The following is a 13271-nucleotide window of genomic DNA, read 5'->3' as shown; positions in this document are numbered from 1 at the left end:
CAAAAAAAGAATAGAGAGAGATGGTGGCGGGTAAGAACCCACAATAGTAATCCTTCAATGATTAGTGTGTGCAAAAAGAAGCTCAGTATTGGAAAAATAGATAAATTAAAAAATTAAGAATTAAGAAAAGGAGAGTTGTGTGGCAATACTTGCAGAGCTATGTGTGTTTGTGTATATATGTATACATATATAGATCTCAACTAATGAGGTTATCTGCACTTGGCAGCTCTATTTCTTTTTAATTGGGAACCCAACTCCCAGATCTGGTTTCAATACCAAAACCAGTATTTCTTTGATGTAGTTGTTATAGTTTCATAGGCTCACAGATCACACAAATCTATATATATATATATATACACAAAGAGCGAGGCTGTGAGTATTGTGCAAAAGTATCTGTTGTTGTTGTTGATGTTATCTGCCACTTGTTGGGCCTTCTAATATAAATACTTTCCATGTCAATTATTGGAATAGTGTAGCATCTGTAGCTGCAGATGACTTGCGCATGAGTTAGAACTGAGTGAGAGTTAACTGAGCGTCAAAAGGATTTTGGATACAATTTGTGCCGAAATTTGCCATCCTAGTAAGTATATCAGAATTCAGCTGCAATCTCACTTTTGATGTTGGTAAAGCAACTATATGAGTTTTTTTTTTTTTTTTTTTTTTTTTTTAAGTATTTTTTGAAGTTTTTTTTGAAGTTTTTTTTATTCAGATACCACTTAATGTGAATAATTTTTCATCAGAAGTTATAAGACAACACACTTGATTTTATTTTTTATATTTTTTTTGGAGATTGCACTTGAAAAAGAAGTGATTGTTACACATTTTGAATTTCAATGTTTTCAATAAGTTTATCTAACAAATGGAACGAAGACTGATAATACAAAACCTCCATACAGCTATTTCTTGTAGAAACTTAGATGGTAAGAACTTACATGTTATTTCAATCCTGAAGACAAGATCATCTACTTGAAAATCATTTAATATGGATTTTTTATCTTGTACATCTCAATTATTATTATTACTATAATTATTATTATCATCTTAGCTTAAACATTAAAATCTTATTTGTAACAAAAAAAAGATATATATATATATATATATATATTCGAAACAATTCACTTTTATATTTAAATCTCAATTTATAATTTTTAAAACATACTTTTGAAAGAAAAAAATTAAGTAAATTTTATAAAATTGTAAAACACCTTGAATTTTTTAATTCTTGACAATTTAACTTTTCAGTCACCTAGCCATATTACGTATATGAAGTATTCAATGATTTCAGCACAAATGACTAGAAACAAGTTGATATGTCACAGAAACCTTCTATTCAATCAATAAAAAGTTTAACGAAAAAAATATTAAATGCAGCAATAAAATAAAATAAAATAAAAAATAAAATAAATCGTGCTAACTATTGTATTTTACATTCCTGCCTAGATTTCTTAAGTGGTTCTACTAGTATAACGTTGAATCATAAACTTGTTTTCTCGAAGAACCCCATGTTTCAAAGATTCAGGATGCTTTTGAAAGGGTATGTGCATATTGAATGCAGCAGTTGACAAGATACTTAGTTTGGTCAATGCAAATCCCAATGGTATTAACCTCACATTGGTTTGTTAGATGATCACTAGTAAACGGCACAATCACGTACTACAGATGATCAGTAACTTCTTTCACTAATTGAGTGAGAGAAGTATGAAAACAGATATACGTACATGATTAAGTTCAGTGCAAGGTCCCTACTTTCCTTATTAAAAAGCTTAAGACGCACCTGACCTGCCTCAGATTCCTACTTCATCACAGAATTAAGACTACCAAGTCTCGATCCAAGGTCTCAGATCCAGCTCATGAGTCCATGCAGTCTTTGGTTGTTGATAAGTGTACCAGTACAGCTTTGCAATATCTTGGGGATTAACCATTCCCTGCCTTTCCAGTATTGATGCAGAGTCCTTGACCTGTCCTCTTGTCCACTGAGTGTCGATAGGTCCATCCACGATGAGATGTGCCACATGAATGCCTTTGGGACCAAGTTCCCGAGCCATACTTTGCGCCAAAGCTCGAAGACCGAACTTGGCTCCTGTACGCAAATGTGAACATCGTTGAAAACCGTAAGTAAAAAGAAAAATTAAAACTAAAAAAAATAAAAATAAACCTTCATTAGAGGATCTGCCAAACATGTGAAACAAGAAGAGCTTTGAAGCAAGAACAGTTATGACTTTGATGAAAAAAATTAGTAACATTTGGGTCTTTTGCTGCTGGTCCTGTCTGGCAAAAGAAATAGAGAGAGAGAGAGAGAGAGAGAGAGAGAGAGATTCTATGACAGAAAACCAGCCACCAAGGACTCAAATAATGAAAGTTCGATATGATTTAACAGTTCAGCTATAACGCACACCTGCAAAAGCTGCGTAACCAGAACCTCCTCGCAGACTGGCCGTGGCTCCAGTGAAGAATACAGTTCCATTACCACGGACTACCATCCGCTTGGCCACCTCACGACCACACAAGAATCCAGCAAAACACGCCATTTCCCAAACCTGAAGCCATAAAACATGCATGACTTCAAAGATTTACGTTTATGATAAAACTGCAAAGTTTCTAATTCAACGAAGGATTTATCAAGTATCAAGAGTCGACCATCTGAGATGCAGAGTGTAACCATAAATAAGTGATGTGAAAAGCAATCGCAAAAAAATTAATGGAAAGAGTCAAAAAAGAAAAGAAGATAATCAATGAGTTCATACCTTCCGATAGACTCTAGATGTTGTCTCCAAGATGCTAAAATTAACATTTGCACCAATGTTGAATACCAGCACTCTGATGTCACCTATGTCTTTCTCGATCTGCTCCACAAGTGCCACGACCTGTTCTACATGCATGCCCACAGTCCCAAGATTCGTCCCCTAATTCTAAGTAAAGGGTTTTGAAAAAGATGAAGGCGTCAAACAATCCCATCTCATTCTGCCTAGGCCTTTGATAGTTCTATGGTTTTGACATGAAGAATTCACAGAAACTGATACCTTCTTTTCGAGCATCGACCCCAAACACATGAGCTTTGCCACCGTTCTGAGTTATGTCTTGCGCCAGTTGTTCCAGTTTACTCGCATCCCTACGTACAAGGCATGCAGTGTAGCCTTCGCTAGCAAACTTCTTTGCAACGGCACCTCCAGTGGCATCGCCAGCTCCAATGACAAGGATGACACGCTCCCTGTCTCCAGGTTTCGATGCTTCCTCGTTCTGTCCCTCAATTCCATCTGACCTCACACGTTTCCCCATCAGCTCTGTTTTTCGCATATTATGTCCGAATTTTAAACCCTACCTCGTCCGGAAAGTATCAAAGAAATACAAAAATGGGTCACACTTATCCAGCAATCCAGCTCCTTCCTCTACAAATTTCCAGCGCTTACCAGACGCGCTGGTGGGCACAACCTCGAAGCAGCCTCCGCTCTGCTCCTCTATCACCGAACTACCAGAAGTTGATGGAAAAGAATGCAAATGTCGCATGATTCGGTTCAATCTTCTAGCTGCAACGCTTTCCTCCATTTCGAGACTCGATCTCGGTTCCTAAGGATCCAGCGAAGGTTACTCTGCACTTACACTCAATAAAAGAGGCCGTGGAAGAAGAAGAAGATGAAGAAGAGGGAGACAAACTTAGGGTTATCAACTATTCCAAAGCCAACCCTCGCCAATTCAACAAAGTTTACAAAACGAGTTGCCCAAAACGCAATTCCTTTCCCCTGAAAAAACGAGAATCGACTCGAATCTTGCAGTGTCTTCACCGAAACCCTAAACCCAAATCAACGTGAAAGGGGTACAGAAAGGTGGAAATTCGCCATCGCTGTTCTCAATGGAACTCCTTTCAATTCGAGAATTATTGCCCACAGAACCATCGCAGCAGCATTTAGTTAATTCAATCTGTTGAGATGTTGAGATCATTAAATGTAGCCGACGCTTTCCATAATATTTACTGTAGACTACAATAATTACTGTAGCTACAGTATTTAGAGTCTAATGGAGAAGTATTGTTCATCCTCTTATCTTCTCTCTTCTTGTGTACTAGACACAACCAGATCAATAGATTTTTGTGTGTGTGAAGCTCTCTCTCCTTAGAAACCCTTGTGTCTGTATGACTTACTACTACTCGTGTGTGTGTATGACTTACTATTACTCTTGTGTTTTTCTAAACATTCTCAACAAGTTATCAGCACGATTCTCTTCTACACACTATCACAATTTTTTTTGCTCTAGTCTTTGATTCTTCAAACTTGTTGCTACCCTTGCTTAGTGTCTGGGTCATGATCTTGTTCTTCTTGCTGGCTCCTCACACATTAACTGCTTGCTTAGAGCACTTGTTCCACTTTCTGCCTTGCTTGCTCTGAATACTTGATCCAACCCAACTCCACCCTCTGCTGCGCCCCAAACTGACGCCGAACAAACGCCTAACCACCGGCGAACAGACGCCTAACTGCCACCGAATCCGCCGCTGCCACCCTCTTGCCGTTGCCGCTGCCGCCCACCATTGCCAGCCGCTGCCTGCCGCTGCTGTCCGCCGCTGCCACCCTGCCGCTCTACCGCTACCTGCTGCCGCCATTTTATTGCTGTTCTGCTGCCTTAATCTACAACTCTTTCTCCTTAAATAATATATATATATATATATATATATATATTAGTTTTTTCAAGTTCAAGTTTATCATTTTATTTGATTTTACATTTTAAGATATGTTTTACTCAACTTTTTTACTTGATCTTCCATTTTCTTTATAGATTTATTTATAATGAGTGCTTCAACATTTTCAACTGCTTCTACTATGGTTCCTACTATTATTAGTGCATCCCAACATTTTCAAGCTCTTTTATTTCCACCATTGACTGTGGATGGAAACAATTAACTATTATGGGCAAAAATGGCAAAAGCAAATTTATCTGCAGAACAACTTTCGAATGCCATTATGTTTAAAGAATCTCCTACAACAAGTATTTCTATATCTCCTACTATTTGTTGGAAAGCACTTCTTCTCCTTCGTCGTCATCTTGTACTTGCATTACAATATCAATATTTGGAAATGGAAGACTCTGCAAAACTTTGGAAGAAACTTAAATCTAGGTTTGATCATCAAAAGACCATTTTTCTTCCATGTGCACGTCATAATTGGAGACATTTACGTGTCTTGGATTTTCCAAATTTAAATGCTTTCAATAGTGAAATATATAGTATTGTCTCACAATTACGATTATATAGACAAAGCATTTCTGAAGAAGAAATGATTGAGAAAACTCTCTCTACATTTCCTCCTGCATTTGTTGTGCTTGCTTAACAATACAGAAATTTGAAATTTCAGAGTCATTCTAATTTCATGTTCTATCTACTTCTTGTGGAGAAGCAAAATGAACTACTCTTGCGCAATGCAGAAGCTCGTCCTATTGGAACTACAGTTCCTGAATCTCATGCACTTAATATTTCAAAGTCTAAGAAGAAATTATATAAACATGGGAAACATGCTCATAAGTATCAAGGTAGTCATAGTCAAGACCATTTCTATCCATATTGAAAGAATAAACGTTCTACTATTAATTATAGTAGAAAACAAAAATCAGAGATGCGTTCTTGCCATAAGTGTGGAATGATTGGACATTTAGCACATGCGTGCCGTACTTTAGAATATTTTATTAAAATATTCCAAAAGAATAAGAAATTACGAGTTGAGGCTCGTGAAGTTCATACCATGGATGCGTCCATGGATTCAATTGGTGTTGATGACTTAGAGGCTTGCATGATTGATAGAACCTCTAATGATGAATCAAATGATGCGCTCATTGATTCTGCAACAACACATACTATCTTGCGAGATATACGATTTTTTATTGAAAAATCTTCAACTTGGCAAACTAAAAATATGATGACCATGGTTGGAGCAAATGCGTTTTGTTTCCAAGAGGGCTCAGCGATGGTAAAATTACCTCCGGGTTCCATCATAAAATGTAAACATGTGATGTTTGCACCCTCAGCACCTCGGAGTATGATCAGCTACCGAGATGTGCGTATTAATGGTTATCACCTCTCGACCGCCACTTTAAATAGAAAAGAAGTTTTGGTTCTTGCAAAGAACCATAAAGTTGTTGAAAAAGCTTTTGCTACAGAAAATGGTTTATACCGAATTGCAATTCAACCTCCCATTATATTTAATTTTGCATCATCTATCTCAAAGAGTCGTATTTCTCTTTGCCATGGATAATTGGGACATCCAAGATCCACATTATTTAAAAAGATCATTCCATGTATAACTGTCATGGACATACATTGGAAGATTCTTCGAATATTCTTCTAGAATATTCTCTAAAGATTCTCTAAAGATTCCTTTAGAGGATTCTAGAAGATTCTTAGAATATTCTCTAAAGATTCTCTTAGAAGGTTCTAGAATATTCTTAGAAGGTTCTAGAATATTCTTAGAAGGTTCTAGAATATTCTGATAGATTCTAGGAAGTTGCTCGAGAAGTTTCCTAATTAGTAGAAGTTGTTGGAGAAGCGTCCTAGTTAGCGGAAGTAGCTCGAGAAGCTTCCTATTCAGTAGTATATATAGGAGTCGAGGCTGAAGGGTTCTTCAGTCTCGACAACACATCTCTTGGAGTTCTAGCTCACCTTTCTGGTGTTGTTCTTGTACTCATCTGTTTAATCTAGTTCTGCCACTTCTTCTTGAACTTCTTGTTAGATTTCAAGTCTGTATTTTGTGTCCGTGACAGTTTGTCGAGACTGCATTTTCACTGGTATCAGAGCTAGTTCCTTCTTGTTAGAGAGTGGATTACCCCTCTTCTTGAAGGTGTGCTAGTCTTTTAGAGGTTGCGGATTACCCTCCTCTAAATTGATATCTCTTCTTTCTCAATATTGGAGCCTTATTCTTCTTGGAGAGAGTGGATTACCCCTCATCTTGGAGTCTTAAGGCGTTTTAGAGGTTGCGAAGTACTCTCCTCTGAACCAATATTGTCCTCTTGTCAAAACTCTTTTTTCTTCTTTCTGAAGGTTAGCCGAAGGTTAAGACGTTAAAATGGCTGAAAGTTTGGAATCCAAACTAGATGCCATCATAAATGCTCTTGCCTCGTTGTCACATAGGACAACACAGATCGAAGGAGTCATGGTAGGACTCCATAACAATGGAGCATCTGGGATAGCGCCATCTAAAGCATATCAGCCTCAAACTTCTGCACCAGAAGAAGCAGTTCTACCTCCATTTCAACAAGATCGAGTAGTCCTACAACGAAAGGAGCCTCGAGTTAGTCTTCCGGATAAGTTTGATGGAACTCGTTCCAAGTTTCGAGGTTTTGTCAACCAAATCAGGTTGATAACAATTTTACAGCCCGAACGTTATCCGACGGAGGAAGCGCGTGTTGGGCTTGTTGGAACCTTGCTTACAGCACAAGCTCTGTCTTGGTTTACTCCCTTGTTCGAGAAGCGATCGCCAATCCTGAGCAACTTTGAAACGTTCTTGGAGGCGTTTGCAGAAGCATTTGGCGAGCATGATAAAGTTCGATGGGCTACAACAAAGATCCGATCGCTACGACAAGGAACACGCTCTGCATCAATCTATGCCTCGGATTTCAGACAATTGGCAAGTGACATTAATTGGGGTGAAGAGGCGTTGGTGAGTCAGTTTTATTGGGGCTTGAAGGATGATGTGAAGGACTTGCTGTTATCTCTTCCTGATCTTCAAACGCTCAACGAAGCTATTAGCCAAGCTGTAAAGTGTGACAACCGCCTATTCCAGCGTCGCCAAGACCAACGTCCAAGACACCAAATGACTCGTTACGACGTGACTATGTCTGCAAATAGCTTAAACTCACATTCGGAGGCAACAGACATGCAAATCGACACGGCGCGTGTCCGATCTCTTACTCCAACAGAGAAGAAACGGCGTATGGAGGAAGGATTATGTTTGTACTGTGGAGAAGAAGGTCACAAGGTTGGAAATTGTCCAAAGAAGCAAAATTGGCACCCTGTCAAGACTAGAAGTGCGATGATTCCGGAAAACGACGACGCCCAGCCACAGTAGGAACCGTGCGGCTGGACAATCTAATATCACGACAACAATCAGGTTCCTCCTTCTCTGTCCAACCTGCCCGTTGTTTTACAATTCCTTTGTTTTTAGGCCCTCAAAAATAAAAAACTTTAGCTTTATTGGATTCGGGGGCATCTACTTGTTTTTTAGATGAAGAGTTTGCTAAACGCCACAAGATCCGTTTAGTACAGAAGTCCAAACCTGTTCACGTAGAGGTGATAGATGGACGACACTTATTGTCAGGCAACGTTACCCACGAATCAGAACCTATAGAAGTGGTGTTTAAGGACCATAGTAGTCACGTCATTTTTAATATTATTAGAACCCCATCAAGCCCTGTTATCCTTGGTCTTTCTTGGTTAGAAGATCATAATCCGTCCATTGATTGGAGGCTACGAAGGATAACATTTCCTGAAAAAAATAATAATAAACCTGTTGGTAGAACCTACATGAAGAAATCCATGTTTATTGGAGCGAGAGCGTTCCTAAGATCGTCCAAGGAAGGCGCACCATTTGTCATTTATGCAGCTCCAACTAGCGGCGAGAATATCTCAACATCGAATATACCAGAGCAATATAGGGATTTTGAAGACGTGTTTCAGAAGAAGAACGTCGATATACTGCCGGAACATCGACCATATGATTGCGCCATAGACTTAGAAGAAGGAGCGCAACCACCTTTTGGTCCAATATACAACCTATCGCAGACGGAGTTGGCAGAATTGCGGAAGTACATCGATGAGAATCTAGCCAAGAATTTTATTCGACATTCAAAGTCGCCAGCTGGAGCATCAATCCTATTCGTGAAGAAAAAGGATGGCTCACTGCGGATGTGCGTGGACTACCGAGGACTCAACAAGGTGACCAAAAAAAATCGCTATCCCTTACCTTTGATCTCCGGCCTCTTAGATCAACTTGGACGTGCAAGGATTTTTACAAAGATTGATTTAAGAGGAGCCTACAACCTTGTGCGAATCAAAGAAGGAGATGAATGGAAGACAGCCTTTCGTACAAGGTATGGCCATTTTGAGTACAATGTCATGCCTTTTGGTCTTACCAATGCTCCAGCGGTCTTTCAGCATATGATGAACAACATCTTTCGAGAGTACCTCGATGACTTTGTTGTCATCTATCTGGATGATATTTTGATATTTTCCAAGAATGAAGAAGAACATGAGAAGTACGTTTGTTTGGTTCTTGAAAAACTACGCGAACGAGGACTCTACGCCAAGTTGGAGAAGTGTCAATTTCACCAGAATGAGATGGAATTTTTGGGCTTCATTGCGACTACAGAGGGCTTGAAGATGGATCCAAAAAAGATAGAAGCAATTATATCTTGGGAAGTTCCGAAGACGGTTAGAGATGTTCAGTGTTTTCTTGGATTTGCTAACTTCTATCGGATCTTCATCAAGAATTATTCTCAAGTTGCTGCACCACTCACGCGTCTAACAAGCAAAGACAAGCTCGAATGGGGATCGCAAGCAGCAAAAGTATTTCAAGATCTCAAGACGGCATTCACTACGACTTTGTAAAGGCTTTCTATTTAGAGACCGATGCTTCAGATTTTGCTTTGGGAGCTGTGCTTTCACAGATGGGCATAGACAAGAAGCTTCACCCAGTTGCGTTCTATTCACGGAAGTTCTCTGCTGCTGAGATCAACTACGAGATCCACGACAAAGAGCTGCTTGCTATAGTGGATGCCTTCCAAGAGTGGCGTCACTTCCTCGAAGGAGCTGCACATCCAGTGACTGTTTATACGGACCACAAGAATTTGGAGTACTTCATGACAGCTCGAATTTTGAATCGTCGTCAAGCTCGATGGAATATGTCTCTATCACGATTTGACTTTATTATCACCTACCGCGCTGGAAAACAGCAAGGATTATCTGACGCATTATCGAGGAAATCGTATCTTGCGCCAAAGGCTGGAGAAGCAGCGTTTGATGAACAATGTACAACATTGTTGAAACCAGAAAAATTCAGGATTTTTGCTACTGTTGCAACTATCGATGACGGCTTCCTCAACGAGGTACGTACTGCGACCATTGAGGATTCTATAACTCTTGACATCAAACAACGTGTCGATAATGATAAGTTTAAGGTGGAGGGAGATCTTCTGTATTTTGAGGAGCGGTTGTATATCCCGAAAGGACCAACTCGACTCCGAGTACTTCAATCTGGCCACGACTTTCCAACTGCGGGACATTTTGGATTCAACAAGACTTTGGAGCTCATTTCACGAGATTTTTGGTGGCCCCAAATGTGGAAGGATGTGAAGGAATTTGTCCTCTCTTGTGATGTTTGTTCAAGATCCAAGATCCCTCGACATCGTCCGTATGGACTTCTCCAGCCATTGCCTATTCCGCACCGACCATGGTCTTCAGTTTCTATGGACTTCATTACGGACCTACCGCCATCGAATTCATTTGACAGCATCTTTGTTGTGGTGGATCGATTTACAAAGATGGCGCATTTCGTGCCTTGCAAGAAAACATCGTCAAGTGAAGACACCGCAAGACTCTTTCTTGATAACATATATCGTTATCATGGCCTACCAGATGATATCGTGTCGGATCGAGGTACTCAGTTTGTATCCAAGTTTTGGAGGTCCCTCTTTGAGATATTGAAGGTGGATATTAAGCTCTCTTCGGCTTTTCATCCTCAAACTGACGGTCAAACGGAGCGGGTGAATCAAGTTTTGGAGCAATATTTACGATGCAGCATCAACTATCAACAAGATGATTGGACTGCATATCTACCACTTGCTGAGTTCCCATACAACAATACTCTTCATGCGTCAACTCAACAAACACCATTCTTCTCCAACTACGGATACTACCCCAAGCTCGATTTATTGAGTTCTTCAGCAAATAACAACCCAGCAGTTGAAGGATTTGTGAAGCAACTATCGGAGCTTCAAGCGACGTTGAAGCTTCAATTGCAATCTGCCCAAGAGAGTTACAAGGCATCTGCAGATAAATATCGAAATGAGGCGCCTACTTTTAAAGTTGGAAGTAAAGTATGGCTTCTTCGACGAAATATCAAGACCAAGCGGCCATGTGACAAATTGGACTATCGGAGATTAGGGCCATTTGTTATCGGGAAGCAGATCAATCCGGTGGCATATCGTCTGGAGTTACCAGCTACTATGAAGGTACATCCAGTCTTTCACGTGTCTTTGTTGGAACCTTATCGAGAGTCAGCTTTTCCCCAAAGAGTACAAAGTCCGCCACCAAGTATCGAAATTGAAAACCATGAGGAATACGAGGTGGAAAAGGTACTAGATTCACGGCGTAATAGGAGAAAATTGGAGTATTTAGTGCATTGGAGTGGATACGACATCAATGAACGAACGTGGGAGCGTGCCGAAAATCTTGCCAATGCACCAAAAAAGGTATAAGAATTTCATCAATGATATCCTCATAAACCTAAGCCGATTCAACGATAGCTTCTTGCTGAAGCTTGCTCATCAAGTAGCATAAAAAGGGGGGAGGGCACCTCCAAAACCCATAGTTCGATAGTGTAGAACTTTGTTAGCAACTATAGTTTGCTCTCATCATTTTAGCCTTTGGACATGGATAGTCAAGATACTACACTTATTATGTCATCTCAAGCGACTAGCTCACGAAGACGACCGCGAGATGAAGAACCGCCTGCACCACGACGACGTCGGAGGATACCGAGCAACAGATCGCTAGTAATTGTATTTGAGGTCGAGCCTGCCTACGACGGTCAGCCAGAAGGTGTGTTTGGAGGACAGTTTCACAATGAAGACACAGAAGTCGACGCTTGGTCAGAGGTTGAAGGTGTTGGTCACTATCGTTGGCTCCAAGGGCCGATGAATCATTTGCCTCGCGAACAACAATTGGAATTCATAGCGGATGTGATGCGACAGATTTTCATTTTCTTGCGTTGGTATTGACTGATAACAACATTGCTTCTCGGAGACCTCGAAGTTAGAAGAGGAGGTGATGTCATGGACATACATTGGAAGATTCTTCGAATATTCTTCTAGAATATTCTCTAAAGATTCTCTAAAGATTCCTTTAGAGGGTTCTAGAAGATTCTTAGAATATTCCCTAAAGATTCTCTTAGAAGGTTCTAGAATATTCTTAGAAGATTCTAGAATATTCTGATAGATTCTAGGAAGTTGCTCGAGAAGTTTCCTAATTAGTAGAAGTTGTTGGAGAAGCGTCCTAGTTAGCGGAAGTAGCTCGAGAAGCTTCCTATTCAGTAGTATATATAGGAGTCGAGGCTGAAGGGTTCTTCAGTCTCGACAACACATCTCTTGGAGTTCTAGCTCACCTTTCTGGTGTTGTTCTTGTACTCATCTGTTTAATCTAGTTCTGCCACTTCTTCTTGAACTTCTTGTTAGATTTCAAGTCTGTATTTTGTGTCCGTGACATTAACTCGGCACAATTTAAAGCCTGCAGATGTAGACTCTATGGAATTATGTCGTGCATGTGTGCAAGGTAAAATGATTACTCGACCTTCAATTTGAAAACTTCCACAAGAATTACCACCAATGCTTGAAAGATTGCATGGTGATATTTGTGGTCTTATTAATCCAATATCAGGACCATTTCATTATTTTTTGGTCCTTGTTGATGCATCAGGTAAACAATCACATATTTCATTATTATCAACTCGAAACATGGTGTTTGCCAATCTTATATCTATGCTTATTCGCTTTTGGGCACATTTTCCTGATTATCCTATAAAAACATTGCGTATGGATAATGCAAAAGAATTTGCATCAAAGTCTTTTGAAGACTATTATACTACAACAAGAATCGAATTGACATATTGTGTTCCATATGAACATGCTCAAAATGGACTTGCAGAGTCATTTATAAAGCATATACAACTCATTACACAGCCACTCCTCCTTCACGCAAATCTACCTACATCTATGTGGAATCATGCAGTTTTACATGCTACAGCATTAATACGCCTCCGCCCTTCTTCTCTTGAAACTGTTTCACCACATGAGCTCATTTTGGGTCGTGTTCCAAATGTATCTCACTTACGAGTATTTGGTTGCCGTGCTTGGATTCCAGTACCAAAACCTCAATGGCATACCATTAGAGCTCATCGATAAGAAGGCATATATGTTGGTTTTGATTCACCAAGCATTATTCGTATTGTTGATCCATCAACTGGCACATTATTACGTGCACATTTGCAAAATTGCCGTTTTGAAGAAATTGTATTCCCATCTCT

At 39.8% G+C, this 13271-nt stretch overlaps 1 protein-coding gene across 1 annotated transcript; it reads right to left on the bottom strand.

Moving 5' to 3' along the window:
• Nucleotides 1–1521: 1521 nt before the first annotated feature.
• On the bottom strand, nucleotides 1522–3894 carry LOC112280959 (short-chain dehydrogenase/reductase ARMGADRAFT_1018421). Its single transcript, XM_024516952.3, has 5 exons — nucleotides 3408–3894; nucleotides 3021–3254; nucleotides 2745–2869; nucleotides 2396–2537; nucleotides 1522–2080 (listed from the first exon to the last, which is right to left on the bottom strand). Exons 1-5 carry the CDS (start codon nucleotides 3541–3543, stop codon nucleotides 1815–1817), a joined length of 903 nt encoding a protein of 300 aa, XP_024372720.1. The 5' UTR covers nucleotides 3544–3894; the 3' UTR covers nucleotides 1522–1814.
• Nucleotides 3895–13271: the final 9377 nt, after the last annotated feature.

The sequence above is a fragment of the Physcomitrium patens genome, chromosome 4 (assembly GCF_059467195.1).
Source record: "Physcomitrium patens ecotype Gransden chromosome 4, ASM5946719v1, whole genome shotgun sequence".
In the NCBI taxonomy this organism is placed as follows: domain Eukaryota; kingdom Viridiplantae; phylum Streptophyta; class Bryopsida; order Funariales; family Funariaceae; genus Physcomitrium; species Physcomitrium patens.
Note: the sequence above shows the minus strand (reverse complement) of the source record. Positions and strands in the feature narration are given on the sequence as shown.

Bases quoted from the DNA above. Each gene is read 5' to 3' on its own strand.
- LOC112280959 (XM_024516952.3), bottom strand. From the start codon at position 3,543: ATGGAGGAAAGCGTTGCAGCTAGAAGATTGAACCGAATCATGCGACAT. The intron at 3,255-3,407 runs GTAAGCGCTGGA...GTGTGAGGTCAG, and splicing joins TGTGCCCACCAGCGCGTCTG to ATGGAATTGAGGGACAGAAC. The intron at 2,870-3,020 runs GTATCAGTTTCT...GCATGCATGTAG, and splicing joins GGTCGATGCTCGAAAAGAAG to AACAGGTCGTGGCACTTGTG.